Here is a 12,308-nt window from a genome sequence, read left to right on the forward strand (position 1 = left end):
TTATTTTTGTCAATATATTTCTTTTCGGGCCACTAGAGAAAGAAGTTAGTGAAAAAGACATGATATAGGAATATGTGTGTGTGTGTGTGTGTGTGTGTGCATGTTTCTTAATGAGAGCATAGCATTGTGGTAATATGTACAGTATTATTATAACGAAAATCTGGCGTTGTGGATTTACCAATATATGAAAAATTGTGCGGAACAGTCACTGACGAGACAGTTTGCGTTAATTTGTAAATTGTATCTCACTACATTATTTATGAAAGAGTATGAAACAGGAAGAAAGTGAACTAAGTCGTTAGTGCTAAGCAAATAAAAGGATATCCGTTTTTGACAAGTGTAAATGACATCGCGAATGAAAAAAAAAAAATTATGTGCGCAACCCATTCCGTACGGGGGTGTGGTCTAATCGATAACGTTGCCTTGGTGACAAAAATTTCTCCTCCAACCGGTGAGCGAGGAAGAGGTAGAAATTCACGACATTTGCAAGGAGGACCTGTATTTTCATAGTTCTGTTTACCGTACCTTATGGTCGATCCCACACCCCCCTCCATAACTTCCCTCCCTCTCTCGCTCTTGTTCGTTTGCTCTCTTCTCGACCGACCATTATCCGCTGCCCGTGTTGGTAAGCGGTGCGGCATGATGAGGGCGCATCTTAAGGATGGTGCGTGAGTGATCTCTGGGGATGATTTGATAAGGATACTCGAGTGATGGAGGGCCACTTAACGGTCGAATGAGACGGATAAGCCGAAGATCAGTTAACCACGACGCCCTTCTCTTGTCATGGTCGGACGTACTTGCGCTCTCTCCTTCTCTTCGTCCTCCTTTTCTGGTCGCCGCCACCGCCGCCCAGCTCCACCGATGTACGCCCATACCTGCATCGAAAGAATCATACCCTCCAATTAACTCTCTGGGCTGATCCTTTGCGCCGCCAAGGCACACCGTGGATGTATTTCTGTGTCGAGGGGATCAAAGAACCCAACAACATTGGATCTTCTTGAGATATTACCGCTTACACGTCCGAGATGCACCGTTGTCGGAATTAATCGTAGAACATCACCGCACTCTCAAGGGGTACTTGAATTTCTTCAAGAATAAGCTTTCGCTTCAAGAATAAGCTTTCTCTTCCCTTCTGATTATTGAGTATCTGTGGCAGGCCAAGTACTTGACAATCGAAACTCGCAATCATCTGAATGATTTCACCAGTTCACTCAATGTATGAAAGAGCTTCGGATGCGGTTTCAACTAGGAAACATTGTCAGCAATTAGCTCACGTGGCAAGTAGTGAAATGCATTTGACCGTATGAAGACTGAGCGTCAGCTTTATGTTCAATTTCTTTAAATCCGTCGCAAGATTTTTTTGTTATGTTTTGTGCCGTATTTCCTAGACTCCTTAATTCTCTTGGTTATTAACTGTGTTGAAAATTCCATTCTCTCAGAATACGGGAGTTGCAACAGACAAATTGTCATCGTTTTCAAGTTGTAATGCAGCGCCTATAAATGCTTTGTAGTTGTTCTGGTTAGTGCAAATTGGATGTAAACGTTAAAACACTCTCATAATTAAAGTGCATCTTTGACATTTCGTTGTGATGGAGAATCAGCGGGTGATGGAGATCGGCAAGCCCACTCTACCGGCGGCGTTGGGCAAACAGGACTCGGGATACGTGGAGATAAGCAAAAACCCGAGCCGGCAGAGAGCTCTGCATTGTTTAAGCATGATGAGCGATTGTGGTCGTGGGGAGCGAGACTTCTGCGATTTCAGCAAAGCTCTCGGCTCGACGGTAAGCTTACACGACTCCGACTGGGAATGCGACGAAGACTGTGAGAACGACAGTCAAATCCAAGGCACCTCTGCAGGGCACCAAAATAATGAGAGGTCATCGACGTCTACCTCGACGGCGACTTCATCGTCGAAATACCGAGAGGGCTCGAGATTGAAGAAGTCGTCGAAGTCTCACGTGTCCGTAAAGAAAGCCGACCCACGGTTGCAGCGCCAGATGCGGCTGAACATCAACGCTCGAGAGCGGCGGCGAATGCACGACTTAAACGACGCCCTAGACGATCTCCGGAGCGTCATCCCTTACGCCCACAGCCCGTCGGTCAGGAAGTTGTCGAAGATCGCAACCCTGCTCCTCGCCAAGAACTTCATCCTGATGCAGGCAAACGCCCTGGAGGAGATGAGGCGGATGCTGTCGTACATGAATCACCCTCCGCTCTGTCTTCCGCCTGCACTGTCGTCAACTACCTACCCGCTCTCCCAGGCCTACCCCTCGCCCGACATCGGAGGTCGGGGCAGCGGGTCGGCCGGCCACGGGCTCAACGGGAAAATACTCGAAAGCTCTGGTGCGTCCGTCAACTTCCCCATTTTCTGTCGACGTCACAGTGGTCAGCTCATATCGTCGACCGCATCGTCTAGGAGTTCATCTTCGTGTCAGCGATGCATAGATAGCCCGTCGATAAGTAGGCATAGAGAATCAAACAACCACTCATTTTTCTAGCTCTTTGAGTGCATAGAGTACATCCAAGACAAACAATCACGTGATAGAAGTTACCTGGACGTAAAATACTTGATAGAGACGACATTTCACGTGCATTATTCCCTCTTTGACTGTGGAGTCTTTTTTTTTTTTTTCTACACTGAGTGAGTACAGAATGCAGACAGTCATTGTTCTAAGATGAATAGGCCCTACCATCTTCAAAACCTTTGCTGTTTTTGTGAACTGCCAATAATATCAAAAGAAAAAACCTCTTATCTCAAATTTGTATTGTCAAAAAGAAAAAAAAATAATGATAATCTGAACAACATCCATAGTCCCTGACAAGCGAAAGGGATTTTTATTTTCATTTTTTGCGTATTGGGTATTGTGGTCTGTACCTTGTTATCGATAATCTAGCTTGTAGTATTAACAAAAATAACATGAAACAATGTAAAACCAAATTTACCTTGTATATATGGCCTTTCTATGCCTTTCATTGAAATAGTTGAAATATAATTATTCTTCAATATTCCAATGTATAAAATTCTTACTGCTAGTTATTGCTGTAAAATAGCATGAGTAATGGTAATGTTAATTTTTGAATACACACCATTGTTACCTACAAACCGAAATGGAAGAGAAAATGCATCTTTTTATTCGTCTAAACAATTTCGTAACATGAATGTATAGGAATCCTTAGGAAAGTAATGTCTACTTTTAAAAATCAAATTTTGACAACACTGCAAAACAAAATTGCTGAATACATGATATTCTTGCAGACAAAGCATATTGAATGGAATCGAACGGATTGTTTTTATCTTTTTAATGGACATAATGAAGGGTTTCAGTAATGAAGTCTAAAAATTTACCTTCTGTCTTGGTGATGTAGATCATGTTCTCCCCCCCCCCCCCCCGCCCACCATCAACATGAGACAGTTGTACTCTTTATCAACTCGGTTATACTCTGAAACTCTTAAAGGCATAATTTATCATTACATTTTGCAGACGAAACAAAACCCCTAGATTAGTGCCTTAAAATAATAATAAAATGTGAGTTGGGGATACAAAGAACCACTGTAAAATTTGAGTCCGCATAATCGATGTTAAGTACATGTATTGTTAAATACGCAATGTAAACAGTAGTTATAACAAAAATGTTTCCAGACAATACCATTTACAGTTAAGGTTTATTGAGAAAAATACCGATATCTTCTTATATTTTAGGCTTTTTTGAAAAAAAAAAATATGGTAGGATTTTTGTGATACAACAGACCTACACATATGCATCAAGTGTGATATCTTAAAAAAAAGTTAAATCACTGCTCGCAAAGGTAAACAGGACCTTTAATCTAAGGCAAATCAAAGAATATTATCATCGTTACTAAATAAGGCTGCTAAGTCATGAACTATGCAACAACGTAGTTGAAACTAAACATCGTACTCAAATCCACTAGTTAAAATAATCCTTCTTAATTATCTGCTCTATAACTTCATTTCATTTTTCTGGTGATTGCTCTTCGAGTATTCTTGGAGTGATGCATTAAAGGTTTGCAAAAAGAATTGAAGTAAGGTTTTAGAAATAGAATTTTTATCGTTTTTAGTTATTACATACATGTACATTATTATTACATTTCTTTATCATTGAAAATAATCGACGACATTCCAAACAGTGTATGAGTTTTGTAATTAAAACAAAAAAGTTATGATTCCTCCTACATAGCTTTATGATCCTGTTTACTGTTTTGTCATTACATTAATGAAAGCTTTCGTTTGCTTCTTTGTTTGATTTTGTTTTGGTTTGTTAAAATAACTATTCCAGCAAACATATTACGTTTTCAGAACGCTTCCTAAACTTTTCTTTTCTTTAGGTTCCCTACGTTTTCGTCTAAAACGGACGTTTTTAAAACGTACATAATAAACGTAAGAGTTTGGACTTGGCATTTAAATCAAATCACAGGTTAAAAGAAAAAGTTTTTAAAAGGTCAAAGGACGTTACAAAACGAAACTTCCTTGAAATGAAAGGCAAGTAAAATTTTAACGCATTGTACTTGCTTTATTGTTCAGTTTTTCGCAATTTCAAATTGTGTTATGAAGAGGTATTTTCGCATCTTAATATGTCTAATGAAAGTAGGTGTGATTTGATTTTAGTAACCATGTCTTCACGCAATGCAACATTTTGGCCGGTATGTATATCAAAGAATGTGATACAGATGCATCAACTAGGAATAAGATGTCGTAGGCATAGATGGTAGGATGTTACTCTCTAGGATTACAGGTTTAGAATTATATGATTAGGATTAGGTTATATCATTCCCAAATTTTGTATGTAACTAAATAGTATGCCCAATACAACACTTCTTTTTATTCATCACGTTTTAAAATTATTATTAATGTTCTTTGAACGTTCTTAAAACGTTTACAAGAAATTATAGACATTTCTGAAAACTCCTAATACGTTTTAATACTTAATAGTTCTCTTAAAGACATTTTTAAAAGGTTTTTCGAAGACGGTTCTGGACGGTTTTTTAAGGTTTTTTAGGCGTCCGCAGAAGGTCCACAGAACGTTATGAATATTCTTAAAAAAGGTTTTCTGACGTCTATAACATCCAAAAGCTTTTCAGCAGTTGATTAAAAACTTTGAAAGGTTTTTAACCCTTTTTTTTACTTTAAAAAGAAACTCTTTAACTTCTTTTTGAAACGTTTTAAATGCGTCCAAAACCTTTTACAAAAGACGTGCTGAAAACTTTTTGACAAAACGTTCGAATGAAGAACTTGTATTGTTTTGAGAACTTTCAGAAAATGTCCAATGGCTATCTGGGAATGCTTTACGTTTGACTATTGGGAAGGGAGCGCAACGTAGTTGTGGTTTGCACTGACAGTACGACGGCCTAGCTCAAAAGAGAAACATTTATCTGGATGGTTATCTTAATTAAGTAGGTAACCAATTTTTTTTTTGACAGCTGTCAAAATAAGGAAACAAAGTGCTACGACCCATATTATGATTTACGGTCATACCGTATCTATCGCAAGTAGTTGTTCCTATCCATGAACATTTAGGTTGTCATTGTCTTATATATATCTGGTATATATATTTTTCAGAAGCAATGCTATAATTTGTTGATGTAACTTAATTACGCATAATGTCTTTTACATGAATTGGAATACTTGTAGTTTATAAGATATATTTCACGGTGCATAAGGCTTTAATATGAAACTTAATAGTTCATGAAAAAGAATTTAATACTCTGCTCTGTGGCTTGATTGAGGCTATATATAGAGGTCATCAAACAGCTTGTTCCAAACTTTATGTATTGTGTGTTCATCTATTACGATAATTTGTCTTTTCTAAATTCTAAAATCTTACCATTAAGCACCATTGCAATCATAGTCGGGGTGTACTTAATATTGATCACACCAATCGCACATTTTTTATGCTCTGATAATTAACTACTTATTATAATAGGAAGGGAAAATGACTTTTTCGTATTAAATGTTAATTGACTGGAGAAAGAAACAATGACTGTTTATTTGTTGATCATTTATCGAAATCATTCATATTACAAATGTGTATAATAATTTCGGTTTGTATATGGAATGAGATATTGTGTGTGCATCTGTGCATTGATATGTTTTGGAGACTGTTTCATGAAGATTAATCTTACGATTGATGGGATTCAAAAACCCTGCGCTTAATCTGCTATTGAATCTGTGCTTTATTCAAAATCAGGCCTAGATATATTTCCTGAAATAGATTTACGATCAGTATTGATCTTATGCTCTATTCGCTAAGTTACGCTCAATATCAAAATCGAGCGCAAGATCAAACCCGTTATGAAATACACCCTTGATTGGTTTTGAAAAAAAAAAAAACACTTATGTTGCAAAATATCTAAGTATTTATGTATCTACTGATGTGTTTCTTTGTGTGTGAGGGTGTATGTGTGTGCGTGTGTGTACGTCTTGGTCTGTGCATGTGTTTGTGAAAGTGCAAAAATTGAATAGAAGACGGGAAATGGAGACTTACAGAAGACAAAATGGTAAAGCAATAATACTTTCGCGTCCAGGAAGGTATACAAGAAGAGTAGACTGCACCGGTAGTTTGGATCTGTAAAACTTCTTTTCTTTTAATTTCAAAACAAGTGATGACATACCAAAATGTCTCCCATTCTTCACAGACTACTCCAGGGAGTCAGGAGGAGAGAGAGCAACCCTGGCTTGAGGTGTTGGCAGGGATTGTTTTAAGACATTAGCGCGTGGTGCCATCGTGGGATTTGGATGTTATGTGACACAGCAGCTTGGAGGCAGACAAAATCGCAAATCCTCCCCCCCCCCCCTCCTCCTCCTCCTCCTTTCGAATCTGCCTACCGAGGAGTACTGGTCTCGCGCAAAGAGGATAGGAAAAATAGAAGGGAGCGGAGCGAAATGAGCTAAGGGCAATAATCCCAATTAGAAAAGGTTTAGAAGGGGATGAAGAAAACATGCTAAGAATTGACGGCAGAAAAGAAATTAGAAAGGGGGAGAGAGAGAGAAGCAGGGGAAGAAATCTCCTCGGGATAGATGTCAAAAAAATCTCCTGATTGAATTAAAGGGAAGAAGACATTAGAGAGGATTTGTCAAAATATGAAAAGGACTGACTTTCCTTCTTCTTCTTTTTTTTTTTTCTATTCGTGATATCATACTGAGAAGTGTCAAACATTTGACGTCTCTCGCTTAACTGCAGCCTTCGGGCCGCATCTCCTGGAATTCGTTTACACGAACTGATAAAAAGATCAACGCGTTTTAACGCCGCCAAACGATAGGTACAAAGGGCGTCGAATTCTTGACGGGACCCCGCTTGTCCAATTCCCGGCTGATGAAAAATCAACTATTCCCACTTATTTTAAACTTTTGAAAAGGGGTGGGGTGCATTTTCAACGCTTTCTGACTTCCCTTTATCTTGAATTTAAATATGAAGTAGATTTATTGATTAATGATATTGATATTACGTTTTACGTAGTGAAAATGCATTCAGGGACCATTATACTAACGAAAATCAGAATTTCATTCCCAGGTTAAAAAAGATCTAATTTTACTATTATTTTGCTCGTTATGAATAATAATTGTAGAAATAATAATAACTGTAGTTACCACAATTTATGTCATTAATGTTATTTTATATCGTACTATTACAACTAAAGTACTATAGATACTTCTATTTGGAAGATCTTTTCTGCTATTAGTTTGGAACATAAAGGGAGTAATTGGAATGCATTTTTGGTAGATTTGGATTCATCCAGCTGCTAAAGTTTCCTGGGGTGTTTTCCCACTCATAAGAGCTGAAGAATAAGTGATTAATTCGATTTGATGAGCTAGAATGATATAAATGGTTTACACAAACATGGCCAATGACGTGTGCCATACATGAATCAAGAGTCAATCTTGTGAATTTGAAAGAGGAATGTGTAGATTAATAAGAATAAAAAGATGAAAAGCCGAAAAAAAAAAACTCACGCCGATCAACATGCCATAAGTTTCGCATGCCATGGGTTAACATAATTATGTTTACCCATTGGGTTATGGGTTAACATAATTATGATCACGATTATGAACATAATGGTGATTGCTGCTTTCCACCAAAAGGAAACGCCCCACGACGGCAAACGCACACAACGACCCGTATCGAAGGATCCAGCAGCGAAGAGATAGAGAAAACGTAAATAGGAAGATAAAGAAAGACAAATAGAAGCAGTGTGTGCAAGGAAGTACCTCCTTGGTGTGTGTATGTGTGTGTGCGCGTGTGTGTGTCTGTAAATATGTGTATGATTATCAAGAGACAGATTGGAACCTGAATTGACAACACGGCGACAAGGAAAAGGTCGTATCTCAAAGACAAACATATTATCATAACGAAGGCAGCTCAGATATACCCAAAAGTCGAGAGTGCGAAGAACAATGTTTTCTCAGGGGTCATGGTTTGTTTTGGCCTAATTCAATTTTACACCCTCCCATTTCCGTCCTCTTGTTTTTACTCTGTTTGTTTCTCTTTTCTCGATTTCTTATGCAGTTTTCTCTCCCTCTTACCCCAAGCTCTCCCCTAAAAAAGCGGAGGAGGACGCTGACGGACTGATATTGACAATAGCTGCTGAACAAACTGGTTTGGTAATGAACTTTAGGAGGCGGTAGATTATATCTTGCCAGAAAAGGATGGACGGGGGAAAAGGAAGACCAAGGAAATCCAACTCATTATCACCGCCCCTCCTGGACACACTAGGTCGAGACAAGTTTGCGTAGCTAATACGGATCGGGATGACAGATGCGTTTCCACACGGCGCAGCGAGTGGTGTCCGGCGAACCTCCATTAACCCTCTCAAACTCAGAAACATCCAACTGATCATATCCCGTACAGGAAAAAGTCAAGCCGTGAAAGCTAACCCTAAGCTTTATCCAGTGCAACGATGAATGAGCAAAAACCCACTTTTACAGATCATTATGTTAAACATTGTCTATCATTCCCCCGTTCTTTTCTGATATTGTCTAAAGCATTTTATTCATTTAGTTGCCCTGAGAAATAAATAAATGCAGAAAGGGCACCACACAACCATATGCATTGTTGTGGCGCATTCATCATGACAAAGGAAAAATTGTAAACCCGTCACTATGTTTTTCTAGATAATGCTAAGCCAGATAAGGCCAGAGTAAAAATTGTTTAGGAAATTTCCACTCTGATGCTGTCTCCTGTATACGGGGCCTGGTTCGGGCCTCCCACTTTTTTTTTTTCACCCGTACATACGTATACATAGAGTGTCACCATTTTGGGCCTCCCCGCTTTTTTTTTTTTACCCCAGAAGTGGCAGTAGAAAAAAAGGATGAAACAATTAAAACGTTTTTTGCTTGTCACTTGAAGAAACCCGGAAATGGAAGTACAAAAAGGGAAAAAAAAATAGAATGAAACCCTTACAACGTTTTTTGTTTGTCACCTGAAGAAACCCGAAAGTGGAATGAGAAGTTGAGCTGAAGACCTTTTTTTTTCTCTTTTTTTTTTTTTTGCTTCTTAGCTCATGAAACCCGTAGTGCCCCCCTCTCCCCTTTGAAACGTGGCGTCGGCCATGTATTTCTGTATATGTATATGTATATGTAAATGTATATGTATATACATATATAAATAGATATATATCATATATTTTTCATCTCGTTGACCTGGTGTTGCCATCATAATATGACGAAAAGTAACAATTGGCAATGGTAAGCCACACATGAATACATTTGAAAGCTATCTGGGTATTAAACAAGAATGAGTTCTTACAACATACTCATTATAAATTGTCCTCAGTTTAGATTACAGATTTCAACAATTGAATCCTTTTTAAGTAATTCTGTGTGTCGTCATTCTGTGAGCAAGAAACTGAAAGAACTGTTGTATAATCAGTATATCCAAGCATGATATACGTCTATCTTTCTCACTCTGCCTCCGAGATGTATGCAAGTACATCATGTACACTGTACATCATAATTCATATATGAAGAGTTTTAAAAAAGATAAACACAATTATCACTTTTTGGGAAGTAAAAAGGTAATCATCAATTAGAGACAATCAAATTCTTACCAAAGTGATATGTCAAGAAATCATTTTGATTTTTCATTCAGCAGATGGAATCTCAGATATCTGAAATTGATGAAAATGGATGCATTTTTTAACATTTACATTTTCAAGCAATATAATACTCAGTATATGATATATGATATGATATATATATATATATATATATATATATATATATATATAGTATATATACAGCTGATATATATGTACATGAATACAAATGCATTATATACACACATAAGCACTGATGCTTATTTTCGAAAAGACTAAACGTGTACTAGTAAAATCTTTTGCATCTGGGAAAGGCACTTATTACTGGAAAAAGGACTATTTATTTCAACTTTACGCTATGCATTCAAAGTGAAGTTACACTTCCGATGGTAACAGCTACGTAAGAGTTACAGTGTAATTGGATACACGCATGTCAGCTTGTTTGTAATGAAAGCTACTTCATAATGTAGGTAAGTCGTGCAAACTTATATTGACATAAAAGACAGAGATTCTTTCATTGGTTATTCAACTTCTGATTACAAGGAAAATGGGTGATTTTCCCATTTCTTTTCAGGATAACATGATTGCACACATAGTTGCCCTTTCACGAGATAAGCATGTCCTCTATTATGCTGTCCCTTCTTCATTGGTGAGATAGTATGCATGTATAGACAGGTTCAACTTTGTCATTTTCCAGCTTGTTTCTTCTAAGTGGAAATGACATTAGTCACCAACATTTCATGCATTCAATCATCACTGTTATGTGAGAGCATTCGGGGAGGATTGTGATATTACGATGGCATACGGATATGATGCGTATACATTACCACCACATCCACTCAGGATACCACCCTGCCATTGTATAAACATGGCCTCCGGCGGCTTACGGCAAATTAGCGCCAAATCCGACTGGTATCGTAGTGGAGATCGATCACATTAGCCGAGCCATCTTCTATTTGGACTTCCCTCTCACCTAGCGCTTCTTTTCCAAAATAAATTCCTTCTAGTCTCTGAAATCAGACACTGCGTTATACTGCACTCCATCTGGCGTGACTTCGAATGGTTTTGTAAAACTTCTGTCACGAAATGTCAATATAATCATCCAAACAAGAAGTATATTAATTAATTTTATTGAAATACTTCATTCTTGCGCATGTAAAGTCTTAAGCATTTGTTATTTCGTTTTCTAGATGAATGGTACGTGTGTGTCATGAAAATATTGGTAAAACTTTCACTATTTGAAATATCATTACGACAATGAACTAAGGTGTGCTATATATAATCAAAGTGTTTGTTGCTCATTTTTCCTGCTTTTTCTATTCCACGGGGGTTATTGAAAGTGAAAATAGAGAAGAAATAAAGCAAAGAAGCAAATACACTTGGAATCATTCATAATTAATGTGTCACTATCCCGAAGTACTATTTGCTTTATACAACATCTTTCATTTTGAGGGGATTCTTTCTATCAAACAAGCTTCTGTTTTGTATAAGATGTATCATAACTCACAGAGGCAAATCATAGTTACTTTCCATTTTGTTGTTCATTGTCGGCAGCTGATACCCGAACAAATTTATCTTTGCTTGTTTTGTTTCACTTTGCTTTTGTAAATACAACCGAAAAATATAACATTTCAGTGTCTTGTTCAATTGAAGCTTTTTAATTTGCAATTATATTTGGATGCTGTCAATGTAAGCGACTCTTCCAATTGGATGAGAGAATGCCCATGAATCATCGCTGGTGTTGAAACGTTCCAATGTCAAAAGAGTTATTTTGTTTTTATGTTCACTTCTTTTCGATGCATGACTTTCACTTTGATACTACTTTATAGTCTATCCATTTCTCTTTCTGAAATCTCACCATGGCCGAAAAAGAAGAAAATGATAAACAGTATACAATATTACAACATATAGTAGGTGGGAAAGTGTTGCTTTATTACTGTCTCCTTATATATGAACGTATACTTACAAAATGCAGTGTCATCGCTCTCTCTCGCTCCTACCTAGGTAAACTTTGCTCAGCATTTAGGTAAATCGAAGAACAAAGCAATCATTTCAAGTCAGAGACTGACATCATAATTTTTCAGGTAGGGCCGCATTTTGCAAATCTGGTATTACGATATATATCTTGTTAAATTAATGGAATTGATTTACACATTTAATTTTTTTTTCGAACAATGTGTGTAATCCTTATATTGATATTTTCTGTGGTATTACTGAGAAGAATTTTGCTTTATGTATAAAATTATGTGGGAATAAAAAT

The 12,308-nt window shown here is 37.3% G+C and overlaps 1 protein-coding gene across 1 annotated transcript; it reads left to right on the plus strand.

Annotated features, from left to right (window-relative positions):
- The first annotated feature begins 1,589 nt into the window (after window positions 1–1,589).
- LOC140234425 (uncharacterized) lies at window positions 1,590–2,498 on the plus strand. Its single transcript, XM_072314471.1, has one exon. It carries the CDS (start codon window positions 1,590–1,592, stop codon window positions 2,496–2,498), a length of 909 nt encoding a protein of 302 aa, XP_072170572.1.
- Window positions 2,499–12,308: the final 9,810 nt, after the last annotated feature.

The sequence above is a fragment of the Diadema setosum genome, chromosome 10 (assembly GCF_964275005.1).
Source record: "Diadema setosum chromosome 10, eeDiaSeto1, whole genome shotgun sequence".
Lineage (NCBI taxonomy): Eukaryota > Metazoa > Echinodermata > Echinoidea > Diadematoida > Diadematidae > Diadema > Diadema setosum.